This window comes from Procambarus clarkii, chromosome 38, assembly GCF_040958095.1.
Source record: "Procambarus clarkii isolate CNS0578487 chromosome 38, FALCON_Pclarkii_2.0, whole genome shotgun sequence".
Lineage (NCBI taxonomy): Eukaryota > Metazoa > Arthropoda > Malacostraca > Decapoda > Cambaridae > Procambarus > Procambarus clarkii.
Window position 1 is genome coordinate 12788463 of NC_091187.1, and position 21246 is coordinate 12809708.

The 21246-nt window shown below is 37.9% G+C and overlaps 3 protein-coding genes across 6 annotated transcripts in view; 1 reads left to right on the plus strand and 2 right to left on the minus strand.

The window, feature by feature from the left end:
* The window catches only part of LOC123771945 (cyclin N-terminal domain-containing protein 1), a 17062-nt gene extending 8993 nt beyond the window's left edge, over nt 1-8069 (plus strand). Inside the window, exons 3-7 of one of the 2 annotated variants that reach the window (XM_045764782.2) lie at nt 82-253; nt 2347-2457; nt 4506-4750; nt 5361-5596; nt 7755-8069. In XM_045764782.2, coding sequence (XP_045620738.2) covers nt 82-253; nt 2347-2457; nt 4506-4750; nt 5361-5583 — 751 coding nt within the window. In that variant the 3' untranslated portion in view covers nt 5584-5596; nt 7755-8069. Of the gene's footprint in view, nt 1-81; nt 254-2346; nt 2458-4505; nt 4751-5360; nt 6469-7754 lie in introns of those variants that run through there. The other variant, XM_045764781.2, reaches the window with a different exon arrangement.
* The window catches only part of Scox (Synthesis of cytochrome c oxidase), a 36162-nt gene extending 26008 nt beyond the window's left edge, over nt 1-10154 (minus strand). The window contains exon 1 of the mRNA XM_069337721.1: nt 9771-10154. Coding sequence (XP_069193822.1) covers nt 9771-9788 — 18 coding nt within the window. The 5' untranslated portion in view covers nt 9789-10154. The remainder of the gene's footprint in view (nt 1-9770) is intronic.
* A 1835-nt stretch (nt 10155-11989) lies between these two features.
* The window catches only part of LOC123771947 (ETS domain-containing protein Elk-3), a 62226-nt gene continuing 52969 nt past the window's right edge, over nt 11990-21246 (minus strand). For all 3 annotated transcript variants that reach the window (XM_069337720.1, XM_045764784.2, XM_045764786.2), the window contains 2 exons: nt 16996-17261; nt 11990-16151 (listed from right to left, as the gene is read on the minus strand). In XM_069337720.1, the coding sequence (XP_069193821.1) occupies nt 15238-16151; nt 16996-17261 (1180 nt within the window). In that variant the 3' untranslated portion in view covers nt 11990-15237. The remainder of the gene's footprint in view (nt 16152-16995; nt 17262-21246) is intronic.

Consider the following 21246-nt stretch of genomic DNA (forward strand, 5'->3'; position numbering starts at 1 on the left):
TGTTGCCTACAAGTTGGGTATTAGGTGCATAATAAATGAACAAAAACTCAAATTAACTCTTTACACTATTCATTTTTGCAGGTTCATGTTAGGTCATACTGAGAATCTTCTGGCTCGCTTGTCATCAATGACTGCCGAGGGCCACAAGAGGAATCGCATGTTGAGGTTGCTGGAGAAGCGAATGAAGGAACAGTCACCCCTTTGGGTTATTACCTGTGTCATGCTCGCCTCTAAACTAGTCACTCACAAAGGGGTAACGACAAGGAATATTCACACCAAGAGCTGTACCTAATCTCTCAATGTATTTATACTGAATTTTCTTTAATACTGGACTGTGTTTAGGACTACGGTGACAGTAACACCCCGAAATGCTATGGGTACTAGTACAGTACAAGAATGTAAGAACTCTTGTATATACAGTATAAATAAATAAAAAACAGTTTACTGCTGGTGGTCAGTAAGCTGTTGTAGTTGGTGGCTATAATAACTCTCCTGGGGTTGAAAAGTCTTAAGTCTTACAGGGCACAATTCTTACAGTTCTGAGTCACCACTGTGATAATTTTTTTTAATATAAAAAATTAATTGTATAACTTTCTTCTTTGCAAGTAAGCGTTATAAATATTTGAAGGTCCTGGTAGTACTGTACTGTCAGGTTCGTTCTCGACTCACAATGGAGAATTTCGGGCTTGAATTCTGGGCAGGACAGAAATGCTTGCGGTGCGTTTCCTATCACTTAATGTAAATAGGTACCCGGGAGTTAGTCAGCTTGTTGTGGGGTTGCATATTGGGGAAACATCTCAATATAAGCCTAACATGTACTCTATATATAAATTGGCTGCTTGCCAATTCTTTGCTTGCTTTCATGGTTGAATTATTATTTTATTATACTGTATGTAAAAGTAAAAAAAAATTGTTTCAAAACTTTCTGTTTTGGGGATATACATTTCTTTTATATACAGAATTTCAAATTAATAAAATTCTTATGTTGATATTAATTGTTTCAAGAAACTTGGACAAAGATATATTCCTTAATTTTACTCTTTCTTTTCATTTACAATTCTGGGAATACATAAAATAAATATGGGGAATGAAGACAAATTCTAAAAATGGTCTCAAACTTATTTTTAATAAATATTGTTGGGCATGATAGTACCATAAATATGCCACTGTACAAATATTAGATAATAATGGTCAGACATATGCAAAATCTTAAGTAATTATGAGCTTTATAAGAAAAATAATTTTTCTTAAATTTCTGCATTAAAAAAGTCATATGACCTAATTTGTTTTTTGAGGGACAGGATGCCTGTGTACATATATAGTACTTAATAGCCTTGTATCGAGGTCTTTCATGGTTGAATTACTGACCCTCCCCAGGATGCAACCCCGTAAGTTGCCAAACTCCCGGGTACCTATTGACTGCTAGATGAACATGGGAATTAGGTTAAATAAAATGGCCAACCATTTCTGTCCTGGCTCGGAATCGAACCCGGGATCCCCATTTGTGAGTCAAGGTACAAGCCAACTGTACCTGGATGGGGTTCTGGGAGTCCTTCTACTCCCCAAGCCCAGCCCAGGGCCAAGCTTGACTTTTGAGAGCTAGGTTATCTTCTTGAGGTTATCTTGAGATGATTTCGGGTCTTTAGTGTCCCCGCGGCCCGGTCCTCGACCAGGCCTGCACCCCCAGGAAGCAGCCCGTTACAGCTGACTAACATCCAGGTACTTATTTTACTGCTAGGTAACAGGGGCATAGGGTGAAAAAAACTCTGCTCATTGTTTCTCGCCGGCGCCCAGGATCGAACCTGGGACCACGGGATCACAAGTCGTCGGCCGTGCTGTCCGCTCGGCCGACTGGCTCCTGAACAAGATTCAAGAACAACACTCCAAACTCTTTATTACAAAATGTTTTGACTGGATTATTAGCTTAATAAAGAATATTTAGACAACACTCAAAATCACATTAAAGCTAGATAAGACTAAAGTTTCATTCTGCTCTAAGTGCAACCCCATTCTCCTAAAATGATAGTACGTATGGTAACTATTTGGTCGAACGTGCCAGTATGTACTTTTTAACCCCAAAACAGCTCACATTTTGTACTATTAACTTTATAAGAGTCTGAGAAAGTAAGCTAAAAACAAAGCTTAAACATTTATAGGGCTAGTAATAGCATATGTATTATATTAGCCATAAGATAGCATGTATTTGGCTGCTATTTGGTATACAGTATATGCCCAATTAGTTGCTATAAGTACTGTCATTTTAAGATGATGGACTGCTTAAGTAAATATGCATTGATCCGATGTATCATATGTGGTTATAATAGAGTATATTATCTTTCATATCAGAACCTGTCTGCCATCTCTGCACAAAAGTTCCTCAAACGGATTGAAATGAATGTTCACACCAGCTCCATCATTCGCTCAGAGAGACGCATTTTGGAGCAACTGGACTTTCGGGTATGTTGGTGTCAGTCCATGGGCATATTGGTGTCAGTCTGCAAGTATGCTGGTGTCAGTCCGTGGGTATGCTGGTGTATACCAGCGCATATATTGCTTTTTACATGTAGCAGGGTAATGTTTACAATATGGTAATTGTCTTGTCTCACATATCAGGTCTTCCATTCCATGAATGAGAATAGCATCGGCCAGTCATTTGACCATTGGTGAATTTAATATATATAGGTCACTTTGCAAGGATGCAATATCCTCCTCATATTAAACTTCCAGTAGAGCTTTGTGTCATCCACAAATTTGATGAAGTAGATGCAGATGTTAAAGATGTCAGAGTATTCTTCATCTAGTTAATTTAAGGTTAGGTTAGGTTAGTGGCAGAAAGAGTACAGAGTCATACAATAATGGGTGCAGACATTAAACCCTACCTTGTGTCTACCTTGTGTAGCTTCCGGGGATCAACAGCTTCGTGGCCCGGTCTCCACCAGGCCTCCCTGGTATAGCTACTGCTAAAAGACTCCAATGGTCTTTTAACTATGTAATATACATTTTATGCTGTTTATTAAACATTACACAATTTAAGTAAGGAATTTCTTGGTACTAAATGAAGCAAATGTACAATGTCAAAAGTGATGGCATCCTTACTAGGACGGTGGCTTTTCCTTTGTTCAGGGCTAAGAGCAACTCAAACTACATGAACAGCATGTTGCAATCACCTTTGTTATAAAGTATGAAGTCAAGTTACAGCCCTGCTCCAGTGCCAAGTATCTAAAAACTGCTCCAGTGCTGAATCTAAAACAACAACAACATGAAATCAATTATCCTTTCTTTAATATCATATCCAACATTTAATCTTAAGTATATGTGTGGTGGGAGATTATTAAAGCTAGAGGTAGTGTACTTGCCCAAGCAAGCAAGCATCATATTTGCTTGCGCATTATTAGGGGTGCATTATTACTCCCCAGAGGGGTCTGGGGAGTAATAATGTTTAATAATTCATAGTTGAGGCAATTAATTAATGTTTTCCAGTTTGCATGCTTGAGCTTTGTCTCACACACTCCCACACTGTAGCTAGGGCTCTCTGAAAGAGCTTCAGCATGACTGGCATATGGTTTTCTTTATTTAAGGCCAACTCTTTTTGCCAGCTCATTTCAAAGTACATAGTATAAGAGTCATTGTAATATGCAGTGTTTTTCATATTTGTTTAATTCTGTCTGCCGGATGGCATGGTGCAAGTGAAATTTCCCGAAATGTTGTGCGCAATTTGCGGCCTTACAGAAAAATTGGAATGCTGTACCATGTATGTTCACAATATGATTATCTTCTTATCCTGAGGTTATCTTGAGATGATTTTGGGGCTTAGCGTCCCCGCGGCCTGGTCCTCGACCAGGCCTCCTTTCTGTTACACACACCCAGGAAGCAGCCCGTAGTAGCTGTCTAACTCCTAGGTACCTATTTACTGCTAGGTAACAGGGGCATCGGGGTGAAAGAAACATTTTGCCCATTTGTCTCCACCTCCACCAGGGATCGAACCCAGAATCTCAGGACTATGAATCCGAAGCGCTCTCTACCCAGCTGTCAGGCGCCCGAAAGGTACGGGCGCCTGACAACTTTCGAGCGTAAGGTGGGGGTACCCTTGACAAACTACAGTACTGGCTTCCTTTCCCCATTGAGACCACAAGAGATGGTGGCCTTCAGGTAGTTATAACAGGTATACACTGTATATATTTTGTTATAAATAAATACAGTACTGTATTATTAAAAATTATTGTTCTAATTATTATTATACTACTGTATATATTATGTTTTCTGATTTTGGCCGTTCTTAGCTAGTAGACAAACCAATAATGAGAGAGAGAACAAGTTCCTCAATTTTGGATTAGCCAGAGTTGAAACATTACAACATTGTAGACATTACAGCTCGATACCAAATTGTTTCAACATTTTGGCAATGCATGAGTCTTATTTATGGGTAGTTTTGGTACATGTGATGCACTGGAGCACACTTTCATCATTGTACCACTTTACATGTCAAATACATTTGTCCTGCACAGTGTTACCAGAATAGCTCCATGCTGGCATACCTTGGAGTGGTGATCTCAGTGGTTGGACTCTGGGAAGGAGACGGGACTCACTTCACCGAGACTATCAAGAGCAGAACCATTAAACGAGTGTTGCCAGAAGATCTGTTTGAAATGTCAGTGACCATGCTAGACCTGGTGTACCTCAACTATGAGAAAGTTTATCAGCAACTGTACACATCTCTGACTGAATTGCCAGTTATTCCTGATAAGCACAAGTAAGTTAGGAGGAAGAGAGATTGTGATCAACACATCAAATAAGCTACTGTATATAAAACATTATGACTGATGCCAATTTCTTTGCCTATCTGACTTGTTCTCTTAAACTGCAGCAGCCAATTCACACACTGAATTTCATATCAAATGTCTTAAAATTCTCTCAAAACCTTAACTTGATATGATTTTGTGTTTAACATGTTCACTTGTTTGGCTTAATGACCATCAACCAATAGAAGGTCATTAAGACAGCTTCATATCATACTACTCTATTCCACGAGTTAATCTGCGCTTTCCGGTAACCTCTCTCCTGGCAACTAAGAAAGCTACTTCATCTATCTATTCTTTTAAATCCAGCTTTAGATTAACATTTTTCATCTTTTGTCTCATTTCATTTTTGTTAATGATGCTAAATTCATATTCTTTTGCTAATATCTATTATTTAGCTTTCCTTTTTATGCGATTTTATTCAGTTTAATGTCAGTACAGTACAGTACTGTAATAGTACATTTTTTTTGTAGCAATATGCTTTTCATTTTCCAGACAGGTGGACAAATTTGATTGAAATTTAGTATACTGTTGTACAATTAATTATACTGTGTGACCTTTCAGGGCAGCATTTGCTCATGTATTGGCAGACCGCATACTGTTAGCTGGATCTGTGGTAGCATCTGCAGCATTTGTGCTCGGAGGACAAGCAATATGTGCTGCAGTCATTTCCTCCATCACCACTCATATCCACACGCCGTGTAAAGACATAATAACCATGGTGTCATGTATACTAAACTGTGCAAAATTGCCATCTAATATAAAGTCACTTCTAGTTGATGTTTAAATTTTTTGTCGTGGTAAGTTGGATACAGTATCAAATTGGGTACGAATTTATTTACAGATAATATTTCACTACGGAAATACTCAATAATATACAGGTATACATCTTAGTGGAGCAAGGAAACTATATTTAGGCAAAGGGGATTAGTGGTAGGATAAAGGTTTTAATCACCCTAAAACTAAGGTTGGTTGAATAATGGCCTCATTTCTGCAGAGACTGGTATTCAATTCCTGCTGGTTCTAGCGGCTAGATGTCATTTCTTCACTCTAGACAGGGGGCCGAAACATTATTCCAGCCCACCTGTCCTCATATCCCTTCCAAAGTGCTATTTAGTCATGTTGACGTAATGCTTCATCCTCATAATTACTTTACCTCATATTGGGAAGGTTTACTGGCCATAGATGCTGGATTGCCCCATGAAGAATGTTTTAAAGTCTTCTCGAGACATGATCTGGCATTATTATGCTTATGATTTCTTTGTTATTGTATATTCTTCTCTTCTGGGGATTCGTAAAGAACATTTATACAAAATATGTTAATTTTAATGTTGAATAGTGTCCACACTTAATGTTTTTTGTTACAATTCACTGTTTATTGAGAAAAGAGACTCATATCTTTACAAAATTTAACTGGTCATTTCCTGCATCAGATTTTCCCCCTGGTGATTTCCTCATTCATGTTTCAGTATTCTTTTCATTATACAGTATGCTCATGTATTACGTTATGAGTTATATGGTGACTGATTTACATTTTCTTCATATATTGTTCAAGATATTGATTTATGATTTATGATTTATAAATTTATGATACACACTTATGCCATAAGTTTCCTAGCAATGTAAAATTTATTATAAACTTTCCTAGCAATATAAAGTTTCTAATAACGTTTTCTAATTGTAAAGTTCCTAGCTATTTTAATAATTGTGATTACTATTAAAAATACAGTGTACAGTATACATCATACAGTATATACATATGTTCCCTATAATTTTGCACTTACAGAATAGTTACCAAAGAATTACCTAAATGTCTTCATAAATGCATTTAAAGTTGTCAAAAAATGCATTGGCCAATTAGTCGTCACTTTCACTTCACAGGTGTGGATTTTGGATCATTCATTTTCAGCCCCATTATTGTGACTTCTCTGCATTGTTATACATGTTACATCACAATTGAATATGCTTGAACTTAATGATCAGAGATGTGAACAAGATGAAGTATAGAGTTAGTCTACTCAGCATATGGCACAATAATGATTACAAATGTGCAAACGATAATGATCGAACTAGCAAGGAATTAATAAGGTAAATCTTAAGGCGAGTTAGAATAATTTCCGTTGTGTCGGGGGGTCAGGATGCCTGTACAGGTATTTAGGCTTATTGAGGTCCCCCCCATAGTCTAACTACTAGTGTTGATATTCCCCAAGATGCAACCCACCACAATTGCTTAACTCTCAGGTACCTATTTTACTGCTAGGTGAAAAAGTGCATCAGGTGAAAGGAAATGTGCCTAACTGTTTCTGGCCTACCTTGGGACTGAAGTTGGGTCCCTGGGTTGTAAGCCAAGGACATTGACCACCATGCTGCACAACCCTTAAGTATCATCTAACATTTAGAGGAGACGGGTAGAGAATAAGGTATATTCCTGTACTGTTGTAATGTTTACTTGGCATTTATGGTATTGGAAAAGTGGATGATTAATGGGAGAGAGGAACCATTGTGCATGCTGGCATGTAATAATATAATACAGTACAATACAATTATATCTTGAGAATATTCTTTGTTGATAATTAAGGTTCATGTACCAGTTTCACGTACTACTAGGTGAACAGAGTCATTAGGTGAAAGGAAACATACCCAACCATTTCTGCCCTGCTTGGGAATCAAATCCAGGATCCCCAATTGCGAATCTAGAATGAAGCTAACTTTACAACGAAATCTTCATGAAAATACATTACAACCTCGATTCTGCTAAACTAGGTGAGGCTAACCCCAATTCTTTGCACTGTGGGATTCATTGAAAAAGGATATGCCTCCAGGATGCATTTCATATGCTCTATTGGGTATTTTCTCTTAGCAAAATTTTCATTTCAACCTTTAATATAATAGACAATTACCAAACGAATATGTCTGCAAAAAAGTTAACTACATCTAGCTTATTTCTCAAATCCCCAGCTTCAAAATTAATTTTCAAAAGGAAGCAGGGTTATTGCCAGAACGAAGGTGGAGGTATTCAAGAGGCACTTGGACAGGTTTTTTGCAAGAAGTGCTGGGCCAACCAGGCTGTAGTGGACATGTGGGCCTGTGGGTTGCTCCAAGCAACAGCCTGTTGGATGAAATTATCACAAGTGGAGCCTGACCTCAGGCCGGGCATGGGGGAGTAGAAGAACTCCCAAAACACTCTCCAGGTATGCTCCAGGTATATACCTGATCAAATGAAAACCTTGCCAGCTCAAAATAAAAACAAGTCATAGAATTTGGTTTTAAATATCCTTATTAGCTTTCCCAAGGCTCCATTTATTTTTTGCAATATTGAGTTCATTTACAAATATCATCAGAAATATGACTGAAGCTAAATTAAGAGTGTTACCATTAATACCCCTAATATTTCTCACACTCTATGGGCCGATTTCATCGTGCAAAATGTTAATTTCAACCTGTCGTATGAAAGACAACTACTAAGAGAACCTGTCTGTAAAGAGATTTAACTACTGTACAGTACATCTATCATATTTTCCATGCCCTAGCCTTGCAATCTTATTTTCAAACAAAAATGACATAACCCTATTTGTGAATCAAAACTGGGAAATCTCAAAACTAAAATGATCCATAGAATTTGGTTTAAATGTGCTCAGTGCTGTGGCTACCTACAAAAATTATTAAAAATGTGACTGGAGGCATATTAAGAGTTACCATTTGTCCAATAAAAATTTCCAAAATACCCAACAATAACATTCCACAACATCCCACAAAAACATTCCAAAATGCCCAATAAAAAAATTCCAAAACGACAAAACAAAAATTCCAAACTCCCAACTAGAGAGTCACTGCATCAAGGTTTCATCGTACAATATAAAAAGAAATTTGCGAGCTCAATGCCTGGTTTGAATACCACTGTCATTGTCAATCATATTATACAAAGTTTGTTGACATGAGAAGAAAGAAAAAGTATACTGTATTCATGCCAGTGATGTGAGAAGGTAACTTTTTGTGAATGAAAGAGAATCTACGGGATTAATTTAAATGCTCATAATGTATGACTGACAGAAATCCATCTCTGAGTGCATAAAGAACTTGAAAAAACTTTTGGAGCATTATATACATTCATTTACTCCTTAAGCCAAGATTATACTTACGTATGGTACAGGTTGGATGCTGCACTGTATTCTGCTCTGGGAAACTTTACAAACTGTCCAAACTGGGTCATACTAGTGCAAGGTTGGTAGGGAATGGAAACATTACCTACCAACCAGCACAGAATGTAGACATGAAAGTGCAGTACATAAAGTTGAAATCTTTCCAGGTGTAATTTGGCAACTCAGATACCAGTATGCACCCTGGCTAACTATCTAGGTCATTACTCCACCACCAGGAGGCAGCACTGACACACCAACAATGCCCTCCAACCAAACCTCCTCATATTTCACCTCATTGCTCCTAAATCAACATCAATGGCTGATCCTAGGCTGAAGAAAAAAACATTATCAACCGCAGAGAAGTAACCAAGTGTAGTCATTAGAAAAGTCCTTTTCACATGTACTGAAAGCTTGGTTTTTGAGCATTCTGCTTTGGTTATCCCCCATTGCATGTGATAGCAGAGGCTATAATAACCACAAGTGTAAAGCCCACCTTGGCTGCTGCAGAGTTGGGTGTAAATATAAGCAGCAGAAAGCATAGCTGCTGCACCCCAAGCACTATATCCCCACCAGAAGAGAATAGGGTCATCATGAAAGCGTGCCCAATACCACACACTTGTGGAGGAGCTTTAAGAAGACAAACTTACATGTGGACAACTGCAAATTTTCAAAGAGAAGTGTCAGTATAGGTCATTGCTGAGAATATCTTCAGAGAGGTGAACATCCAGAAGATTTAGGCCTCTTAAAAAAACTGTGGCTGGCCCAGCCAGATCATGCTTATAAGCAGCTGTAAAAGAAGAAACTTATTAGTGACAGCATCAGAATATGAGCTTACCTTGTGTTGCAGTTCCATGGATCAACATCCTCATGGCCCAGTCTCTGACCAGGCCATCTGGTTACTGGTCTGGTCAACCAGACTGTTAGAAGTGGCTGCTCACAGCCTGACTTATGAACCACAGTCTGGTTGATCAGGTTTATTTTGTATACTGTATTGTTTATTTTGTATATTTTCTTTATGTACAGTATATGGTACTGTATTTATATGCCCCTTGAGATGGTTTGAACCATGGCATACACTTGAGGAACACTCATAAGATTCATCCCCCCATAAAGTGGAGCATGTTATTGTTATTGTTGGTCTAGGGGCAGCAACAGCACAGGGCCATATGTATCCCATCACTCTTGTGAGCCGGGAAAAACTCTTAAGCTATTGTCACCAGTCGGCAGAAAAAAATCCACTGCACCTTACAGACAAATACTTGCACTGCATTCCAGGTGCTTAGTGACACACAGCCATCTGGAAGACTGGAGCATGTATCCAGCAGCTTTTGCTGTTCTGGAAGGGTCTAATATTACTTGCAACAGTATACTCCTGACATATCCTAGAGGTAGACACCAGGGTAAACTTCTTGAGGATCTAGGGTAAAACACTCCTAGTAAAACACAATGTACATACAGCAGCCTTTCATTGTCCTGAAGAGCAAAATATTGCTTCTAGCAGCAGAGTTCTAAAATAACAGTGGCAAAAACTGGGGCAGAACCTTCATGGACCTGGGGTAAACGTGCATCTTACCTTGACCGATATGATTCGAAGGGCAAATGTTCCCATAGTCTCCGACCAGGCCTTGAACACTCACATAACAACATGTAGAACAGGCGGCCAGTGAGGTCTGGTGCTTAAGTTGGTTAGTTTGATGTTTTCCACATACATCAGGCCAAGTGAAGACATAGCACAGGACAAAATTAAGCATGAAAAATAAATGAACCAAGACAAAATTTGATAGGTATGTACTCACCAATTCACTTATGTTAATGGAAGTGGCGGGGGGAGGAAAGGTAAGGGTAACTGAATTAACCAAAACACAAGTTACTATTACATCTTTACATCTTCAAGCTAAACATCCAGCTATAAAGAACAATCTCAGTCCTATGATGTGTATGATTTGTGTGCATGGATATAATAAATTCTAGCACTAAGCATTAGGCTACAGAAAGTCTGAAAAAAGGCACCACTAAGAAGTCTCCGTGGTGTAGTGGTAAGAGCAGTCTCTGTGGTGTAGTGGTAAGACACTCGCCTGGCGTTCCACGAGCGCTATGTCATGGGTTCGTATCCTGGCCGGGGAGGATTTACTGGGAGCAATTCCTTAACTGTAGCCTCTGTTTAACGCAACAGTAAAATGTGTACTTGGATGAAAAAACGATTCTTCGCGGCAGGGGATCGTATTCCAGGGACCATAGGATTAAGGACTTGCCCGAAACGCTACGCGTACTAGTGGCTGTACAAGAATGTAACAACTCTTGTATATATCTCCAAAAAAAAAAAAAAAAAAAAAAAAAAAAAAAAAAAAAAAAAAAGTGGCCAAATGCATTAGGAGCCATTTCTTCCGTGCTTGGTACCTTCGTTTAATAATTATCTACTTATAGGAGCCAGACTAAGCTGAATACAAGATAACACTGTAACAAAGGTGAATCAAATAATTTGGTTACACACAAACAACTACGCACCATCCTAAAATGAAACAATAGAACCTTTGTATAAATTCTCATGGAATAACCAGTCAACTGAATCTGCATCTGCATCAATAGCTCACAAGTCAAGCCTGGCCTCGGGCCGGGCTTGGGGAGTAGAAGAACTCCCAGAACCCCATCAAGCAGGTATCAGTAGAAGCGTAGCAGCCGGACAACAGGTATCAAGTGAATGTTGTCTGCGTCTCTCCTTCTGTAGTAGTAGTAGTGTTGCCATCTGGTGGGTCTGTGTAGTTGGCAACTAATTAAACATCAGATGGATAATTGCCAATCCTGGTGATTCAAATTATCTCTCAAAGGGGTTATTGAGTGATAAGGTTCTGTTCTTTTGTCTTATAGAAAAAAATATTACTCAGGTAAGAAAAATCACTTTAGTTGCTACATAGGTACCTGGTACTACAAATGTATATTACTGGAACACTTTTTTTATAGTACAGTACACATTTTTAAAATTACCTGATTTTGAATTTCATAAAAATTATTCCAACTACCTGTATATCACTGCTGAAGGATAAGTAAGATATAAAAATTTGGTCCATTTTATTCTCAAATGGCACTTGTATATCACAAAAGGGAGTACAATAAAAATACTTGAGCTATGCAACCTCCTTCTGCATTTAGTAAATGTTTGTTTTGAAACAATAAAAATATGACCCTATTAAAAATTTCTGGATAAATCACACAATGAAGGTATCCAACTCATGAAGACTTCATGACGAGCTTATTTGGCATAACTACACTTCTTCTACCTGAAACAGTAACTGGCTGCAATACCATCACACTATTGGGCTTAACCTATTACAAACCTTAATAGTATTTGGCACTTTAATTTGTAATTTCAATAAACGATTTATTATCAATTCATTGCTTAGGTAAGTACCCATCAGAGTTGCTTAAGCTATTGCATTACTGTAATTACTTGGTTTATAACCATGTCTGTACAGTTTCAAAATGTGTTCATCTTCCCTTTTAAACTGTGCTGGTTACCTAACTTAGCCACAATAATAAGTGGATAACAGCCTGAATTGTACATCTCCTGAGGTGTCTGGTGCATTTATGGCACGGGCTACATTATGCAGTTGGCTATAAAGTTGCCTCTTGCAACAGAAAGTACATCAGTTCCGGATATAAGTTATAATGCTAGATCCAGGGTCCAGCTTGCTTATCACATTTCTGTACAATAAACAATGTTGTGAATACAGTACAAAAAGTTAAAACATTCTTTTAGAGGAACTCTACTTATAACTGTACATAAGACCACTGGAACAGCCCCGAGGTAATCTTGTGGAATATATGTCGAGGGTCCACAGTTTAACGAACCCAAAATATGTTACATTACAAATGGAAATACTGGGGTGAGTAATGGCTGATCTGTAAGTTAACTTTTGAGTTCATATGTCAGCAAATGTCATACTGGGTCCCAGAAACTCATAAGAACTCACCCCAAGGAGGTTCTGTCAGGACAACACAATACAGGCACTAACTTAACAGCTCTAAGTCATGTACAACTATTTACATAAGGCATTCGTATCCTTTAACGACTTACAGTGGTTTCCTTTAAGCATACAAAATTGAACACAACATTCTCATTCCATACAAGACAATAAAAAACACACACCAATGGACAAAACCTATTGGTCAATGGAATGGCCGCGTCATTAACATGTAACAACATACTTGGCGTCTTCATGTCACTCCAACACTGGCCAACAGTTAACTGGTCTCACTTTAGGAATGTTGAATGAATGACGTCATTATTCTGCATATCACAGTTCAATATCCAACAAATAATTGCAAAACACTGCACTATTACTAACGGCTATGGTTTTTACAGTATTAATTGGATGAAAGAGTATAAAGGATTTTACCAAAATAATTAACAAAAGTGAAGTTGACTTCTTATAACAACTCAGTTCAGACATGAGGCTTCATGGCAACAAGAAAAATGGAGACGCATGTGATGAATACTTAAACTAATGATTATTACACTAGGTGATAATAATGAAAGGATGAGTATGACGTTGCCAGCGAAGGTTGATTGTCATGTTATGCAAGAGGCATTTTAAGGAAATGTTGACACATGGAAAATCACATGAATCTTTTTGACAATTCAACTTACGAGAATATGTAATAGGGAAAAGTTTTTGAGTACAGAAAGCTGGCTAACTGATGAGCGAGAGAAGAAACTGATGGCAAAATAAAATATACAGTATCTCAATATAACTTGATTTTCTTGTTCTAAATATTTCAAGTGGATTTTTGTTACACAGTTATATACAAATTATCTGTAAATTGTAATCTTAATCAGAGGATATAAGCTTTTAAAGCACAGTTTTAAGAAAATGCTTATTAAATTCACATAGCTTTTTAAAATACTAGTGCAGTATGGGACTTAATAAGAGGTAGTACTAAAATTTATTGATGCAAGAAATAAAGAGCTCCATTTCTAGGAATCAACGTACTGTACAGCAATTAGAAAACTTAGCTTAAAATTTGGAAAGGAAAGACATACAGACACATCAAGATGAAATGTCAGATGTGGAGCGAGTATAAGGGACCAACAATGACTGGCAGTGATGGGAAATCAAGAGTAAGACGGAGAGAATAATGCCCTATTAGCACCCATTTATTTAAAGTCAACATATATTTATTACTTAAAAATCAAGATGATATGTACAATGTCAAAGTAGGTTCAAAATTGTCATAAAGTGGCATAAATTTTACTCATTAAAACAATGGCTGTCACAACAATTAAGGAGTTAACCAGTAAGTGGTTCAGGACTTCAATACACCGAGTGACCAGCTTGGTGACTACCACGATGCAAAAGCCATCTCTGTTGAAGGATTAATTTACAATATAAAATTCGAGGAAGTTTTCATTGTTTCATTATCATATTCAATAAAATTTCTGCCTCTCGCCCACCAAATATTTATCACACAAAAAAAAGAGGGGAGCCATTTGAACCTATACGATGAGAATTATAATGCCTCTTTAAATTAACAAGTAAAGTGTGAGAGCACTGGTCATCTCAAGCTTATTATGATTAACCTACACTGAAAGCACCGTAGGAAAATTAAAAAAAATACAATGTCCACGAGACTCAGAAATAGAGAATACGGTCTTGTAAGTTAACATTATTCAATAAACAGGACGAATAATTATGCCCTAATAAGGAACCATTTATTTGATTCAGAAACCGATACTTGCTGTGAAAGTTTAATTATTTACTTAAGTCCAATAAATTTCCAAAATTATGGGAACATTGTTTAATACTTCTTTTTACTAAAAAATTGCCCAGCAGTCAATGGTTTTTGTGACCTTGTCAGCTGTTGTAATATAAATGCCCTTTACGATGGACTTTACTAACGTCATTAGACATTTAGATTTAATTATTGGAAACTTAACTAGAGTTACAGTTTATCAGTTAAAACTGATTTTACACCAAACCAAACCTGCCCACGATAGGCAAAAGGAACGGAGAAGTTAACGGGCAGAAGTGAGACCAATGAGCTTTCCCAGCATCATTTGTCCATGCCACCGCCCTATTTGTAACCTGACAATAGCAAAAAGTTGCACTCCATACTCGTGTGTCTTATTTTGTACTGAGTCCACAGGATCCACATCCTGAAGGCACAAAAGCAACTCATCCACAATAACCTAGTTTCCCTAGATTTCAGCAGGGCTACCTAGGTGGTAAACTGCTGGCATTGGATGTGGTTGTGGGGGGCGTAGAGCATGGGGAGTGAGTGGGGCGAGTAGCACGGACAGCCTCAGGTCATTGGAGAACTGGGACAGTGGCTGTCTTCTCTGTAGGTGAAGTGAGTGCAGAGAAATCAAACGTTGTGGTAGGAAGTAGTGGTGAGACTACTGGTGGGTGCAGGTGAGAGTATTGGGGCAGGGCAGGAAAGGTGAAATGATGGTGATTCCGTGGTGACCCATAGTGTGGGCTCAAACTTGCTAGGGGGCTCAAACTAGACCACAAATGTAATGGTAGGTATGGAGATTTTGTGCCAACACCACTGTATGGGGGTGATGGTAGATTTACTAATGGTGTATTTAGGCTAGATGCTGAAAATTGACGTGGAGACAAGACTGGTGGAGACCCAGTTATAGCCTCAATTGATAGGGGTGATGGCTTAGGTTTTGGTCCTGAGCGTCCCTTGCCTAGTCCAGCATTGGTCCCAGTAACAGAAGTGGCTGCTGACGAAGAAGCAGCAGAACTAAGAGGTGGTTTATGTTCCCGAACTGGAGGTGGTGTAAGAGGTGACAGAGGCGGCGGGGAGGGCAATGGTGACCTCTGACGAAGTGGTGAGCGCACACGTGGTATAGGCGATTGTTGATATGGTGGCACGGGTGAATGCTGGTATGGGGATTGTGAACGCGGAGAACGTGAACGTGGGCGCCGTTGTTCCTCCTCTCTCCTGCGCTCCTCAGCTTCTTCTTCTCGACGACGGCGACTGGCTTCTTCAGTTACAAGATGTAACGGTGCTGAAGGTAAACCATCTGTAGAATCTTCTGAGGGTGGAGAGGGTGAACGCTGACCAAGATCGGGTGGCCATAGTGTAGGTGGTGGCTGTGATGGGGCAGGGGATTCAGGCTCTGGCCTCCGTGCTAAAGCAGATAGATACCCTCCTAAACTTGCAGCAGCCATATGGGAAAATGCTGCAGAATACATATGTGCCAAAGGACCTGTGGAATAGAAAATAATATATTATATAATTGAAAATATACAATTTTAAACATTACAGTACAGAATTTGCATTGGCTTTGTCAAGTTTATTTTACTGAACTATAAAATAAGATCTCAAAATTGTTATACTTTATCCTAGAAATCTGTCCAGTAGTAGTTTGATGCAAGGGTAGATGACTGATTTGATGCATTTTGATTGGTAGATTGTAGAAAATGGATTCTAAAAAATTATTCATGCTTCAGATTTCTTGCAACCTTTGCATGAATAGGTGCTATGCGCCTCCTTAATTTTTGAGAACCCTGTGTCACTTTTTAGACCTATATTGTGGCAGTTATCAATATAGTTATACTCTTGTGCTTAACCTGAACACAGTATAGTAGTGTTTGACCTTAAACTTATGAGGATGTCTCTATCCTGATTTACATGATACAATATTAAAACTAGAAATAAGTTTTAAATGTGAAGACAGAGGAACAGCATAAAGATAAACTAAACAGTATATTTTGCATCTAATAGTTTAATATTTACTAGATAAAGATCACACATTATAGATTATCAAAAAAATTCAAAGTCATCAATTAATTTAAACAGGCTTATGACCTAGTGAATACTTGTAACCAATTCTACCAAGAGAAACTCCTTTAATATGCATTTTAATGATAAATATAGGCCAAAATCTTGCTTTCTGATTGGAACTAAAAGTTACTGAATTTGGCAATTTATATTATTAGTTTCTTTCAATTTTTTCAAGCCCATTTTTTTTTACTATTACAACTAATTGAAGGAAATTATTGAAAGTTAATCTTAATGTTTAAAACAAAGAGAGACAATCAGCTACTTACTGAGAGAGGAATAGGAGCCAATATGTGCTGGAGGAGGTGTAGTTAAATGGTGCGTTGAAGCGTGTGCAGGTGAGGGTAGCCTAGACCCTCCCGGGTGACTACTGGACGGGGAGGGTGCACCAGGCTGTAGCCCTGAAGCACTGGGTGAGTAAGGCGACATACCTCCGCTTGCAACTTTAGTATTGCTATTGTTTCCCAGACTCTCCATCTTTGCATGGAAAGAAATTTTATTCTCCATCTTAACAATCTCTGGAAATGAAACAAATCTGGAAAGAGAAAAAAACCAGCATTGAATGTAACGAAATGTCAATTTCCGGGTGAGCCCCGGTGGTTTCCCAGTTCAGATCAAATTTCCCGATAATACTGTATTGTGTGCAAGTAGTGCAGAAATTCATATATACAATATGAATTGTATATGAATTTCATGTATATGAAAACCATATATAGAACATGGTACAATATATGGTAAAAATTTATGGTAAATGTTTATGGTGTATGGTACATTATATTGTAAAAGTTTAATTTCAATAGAATTATACAAATTATGATCAATGGTTTTGCAATTTAATTTTTGACTTTAATAGTGGGGCCTGGTGGTTCGTGTTGATCATTAATTACTTGCTCTAATATTCACTGCATCAGGGCAGCAATGCTAATGATCTTTCTTATATTTTGTGCTTTAACTCTGCCCTTAACCCTTGCCTTAAACACAAGCATGCATAAAATACAAATATAATATTAGATAAAGAATATTACTGAATTTATGTACAATAAATACAGATGTAAAAATGATATTTAAAATCTATCTAATCTCATCATTATAACAAAGTTGCTATTTTATACTACAGTATTGTATTGTAGAACAAATTGAATTAGGATTTCTTTGCTTTACATGTATGTTTTTTCTCACATTCAACATGGTCATGGATGTAAACCTTCACTTTCATAGACCTGTACATCCAAGATTGATTACGTCCTTGGTAGAGAAAAAATAAACTGGGTTCTAACTCCAGTTCACATTCCAGTCACTTTACTGTATTTAATTACGAACACTTTTCAACACTCCCTCTACACATGAGGGGCATAACTAATCGACCTCTCATGGAATTCAAAAGATAACTTGATAATCACCTTCGAAGGATACCTGATCAACCAGGCTGTGATTCATAAGTCAGCCTGCAAACAGCTGTGTTTAACAACTGGTTGACCAGACCACCAACCACAAGGCCTCAGAGACTGGAGACGTTGATCCTCGGAACCAATGTATAGTAACCACAAGATAACCAATTGTCAAGAACTGGAATTTTTGTCATTTAGTACTAAATAACGAGGATGGAGAAATTCTTTAAAACTGTTCATGACACATGTGAGTCCAAAGTCAGAATACCCAGCTGTTGTTTGGTGCCCTTATCTCACAAAACATAGATAAAATAAAAAAGGTTCAAAGGCACACCACTAAATGACTCCTGAATCTAAAGAATAAAATTAAAATATCAAGGAAGGTTGTAAGCTCTATACTAAAGGTAGGAGGCTATATACATGCCACGACTGAAAGGCAAGAAAAAGGATGATACGATCACATATAAGACTATGAAGGGAATCAATAAAATTGACAAGGGACTTTTTGAAGCCCGCAACAACAAGAATGAGAGGGCACCGTTTCTGCAGAAATGTGTCACAATCATACACAAAATATAGTTTTGCAAACAGTAGTTAACAGGTGGAATTAAATACTGTACAAGAAAGGATATTGTGTGTCAATACAGTGGAACCCTCAAAACTATATGGTGAGGAATGTAATTAAAATGGCATGCAAAACATCTTTCAGTTGGATAATATATTAACACAATCTACATTCACCTGGTCTCTGGGATGATGGAGCGCAGAAACTCCCCACTATGTCTAGATGGTGTTTCACAGCATGTAACGAAGACAAAAAAAATTTGTATAATCTATGAAAAATACTTGATGAATTTATGACAGGAGCTGCTACAAAAGATAGTTTAGAATCTATACATGGAAAATATTCAAAGGGCAGATAATATATGTACAATACTGTATTAAAATCTTGAGCCCCACAACTTAAATACCTCCTATCAACAATTACAAAAATAATACCAGAACAAAGATAGAAGTATTCAAGAGAACTACTAAAATTCCTGAAGGAGGTGCCTGATCAACCAGGCTGTCATAGCTGATCAGCCACGATGATAGCCTGGCCTCAGGTCTGGTATAAACAAAAAGCTTTTAAAACCAGTCACCAGCAGACAAGCGACATACTGATAATACACACGACCTGATAATAGTCCAGGAAGGGCTGAAACGTTACCACATAATGGTCCGGGACTGACTGAAATGTCACTTCCTTTATTTTCAAATGTGTGGGTTGCATGTCTACTGTTAATAAACAGTGACTTCATTGAAACTTGAAGTCAATGAAACCATGGTTTCATGACACTAAATGTGTCCAAAAGAAACAACTGAAAAAAGAGATTGCTCTTCACTTTCATTAACCAAATTAAAAAGAGGAATACTGTAGTTAGCCAAGTAAATCTCGTGGAGCATTTTTGTGTCTCAGATTATGGCACTTGCTTCAATATTGCTCATTTTTCTTTACCTATACTGTAGTTGGACTCCAGAGTTCTACTATCGTACTCCACAAACCCGGCTTGGGGCCAGACTTGTCACTAAGTGAAACGATGGTTTACTAGCACACAAAATGTGATGTACTTTGCAGATGCCACTTTTATCTTGTGATCAGTACCCAGTACTGAATATACAAACCACTAAGGTGGAAAAAGATGAAGAAAAAATGTCTGCTATAATGCTTTGGAACTACCTCAACTCATTTTAAAGACTGACTATAATACTGTACTCACAAGCAACATAATTCACCAACTACAGTATAATACTCACCAGTGGCATATAATTCACCAAGTAATTACTGTAATATGAACGGAATTGAAAATTAGGAACTACGAAGATATCTCAAACACCCAAGAATTAAGCTTAAGCCGTTTCATTCTTAAAAAGAGTTGAACCTACTGGGCTGTAGTACCCCTGAGTGTCTCGACTATTATATCTCATTAGATTCATGGACCTTGAACACGTATAAAGATAAATTTCCTGTATTTGAGTGCTTGTTGAGTGCAGAAAACACCAAGTGCCTCCTGACAATCTGTTATCTCTTATCACTATCATCCCCTCTTATCTAAGCACTTACCATAATCACATCCGCTACCAACAAAACACTCAATGCCATAAGTATTCCTACAAAATATATACAGTAATCTAAAAGATACCTATTTGAGAAAATGTTCACCATTCATCATTTTCAAGTACAGTACAGTATTGAATTTTCAAGAAATAAATCTGCAAATTTACCATGAAAATATAAAAGAATATGCAGGATTTAGAAATGAAATAAGCAAACTATGCTTTGGAAATAGGGTTACAAATTTATGGAGCAATTTACCATGTAACATCATGAAATAATGTTTCTCGCTGAAAAGTTTAAAATAATGATTAATATTTAAACTGTAAATAATGTTTTAAACTATCCAGTGAGTTTGCCTCTATTATGTTACTTAACATCCTGTTTCCATACATTTGTTCTATATGGGCTACCTCGTATGGGCTTTCTGCAAGTTTGCTTAATTCTTATTTTCTTATGATATAAAGTGACATCATTGAAGCAAACTCACTGGAAGATGTAAAGAATTTGTTAAAGATGAACATTAACCAACATTTTAAACTTTTCATTGAGTCTGGTTTCATATCCTGGCCGGAGACGATTGACTAGGCGCCAATCTGTACACGTTTGTTCACCCAGGAGTAATTGGGTACCTGGTTGTTTAAAGACTGGTGGGTCGTGTTCCAGGGAAGGAAATTCTCTCTCTGCCTGCTAATAGAAGTCAACAGTCGTCTTTTCCTGTACCCACCTGCGTTATCTTGAGGTTACCTTGAGGTGTTTTCGGGGCTTAGTGTCCCCGCGGCCCAGTCATTGACCAGGCCTCCTCGTTGCTGGACTGGTCAACCAAGCTGTTGGAAGCAGCTGCCCACAACCTGACGGATGAATCACAGCCTGGTTGATCAGGTATCCTTTGGAGGTTCTTATCGAGTTCTCTCTTGAACACTGTGAGGGGTCGGCCAGTTATGCCCCTTATGTGTAGTGGAAGCGTGTTTAAGTCTCGGGCCTCTGATGTTGATAGATTCTCTCTCAGAGTACCTGTTGCACCTATGCTCTTCAAC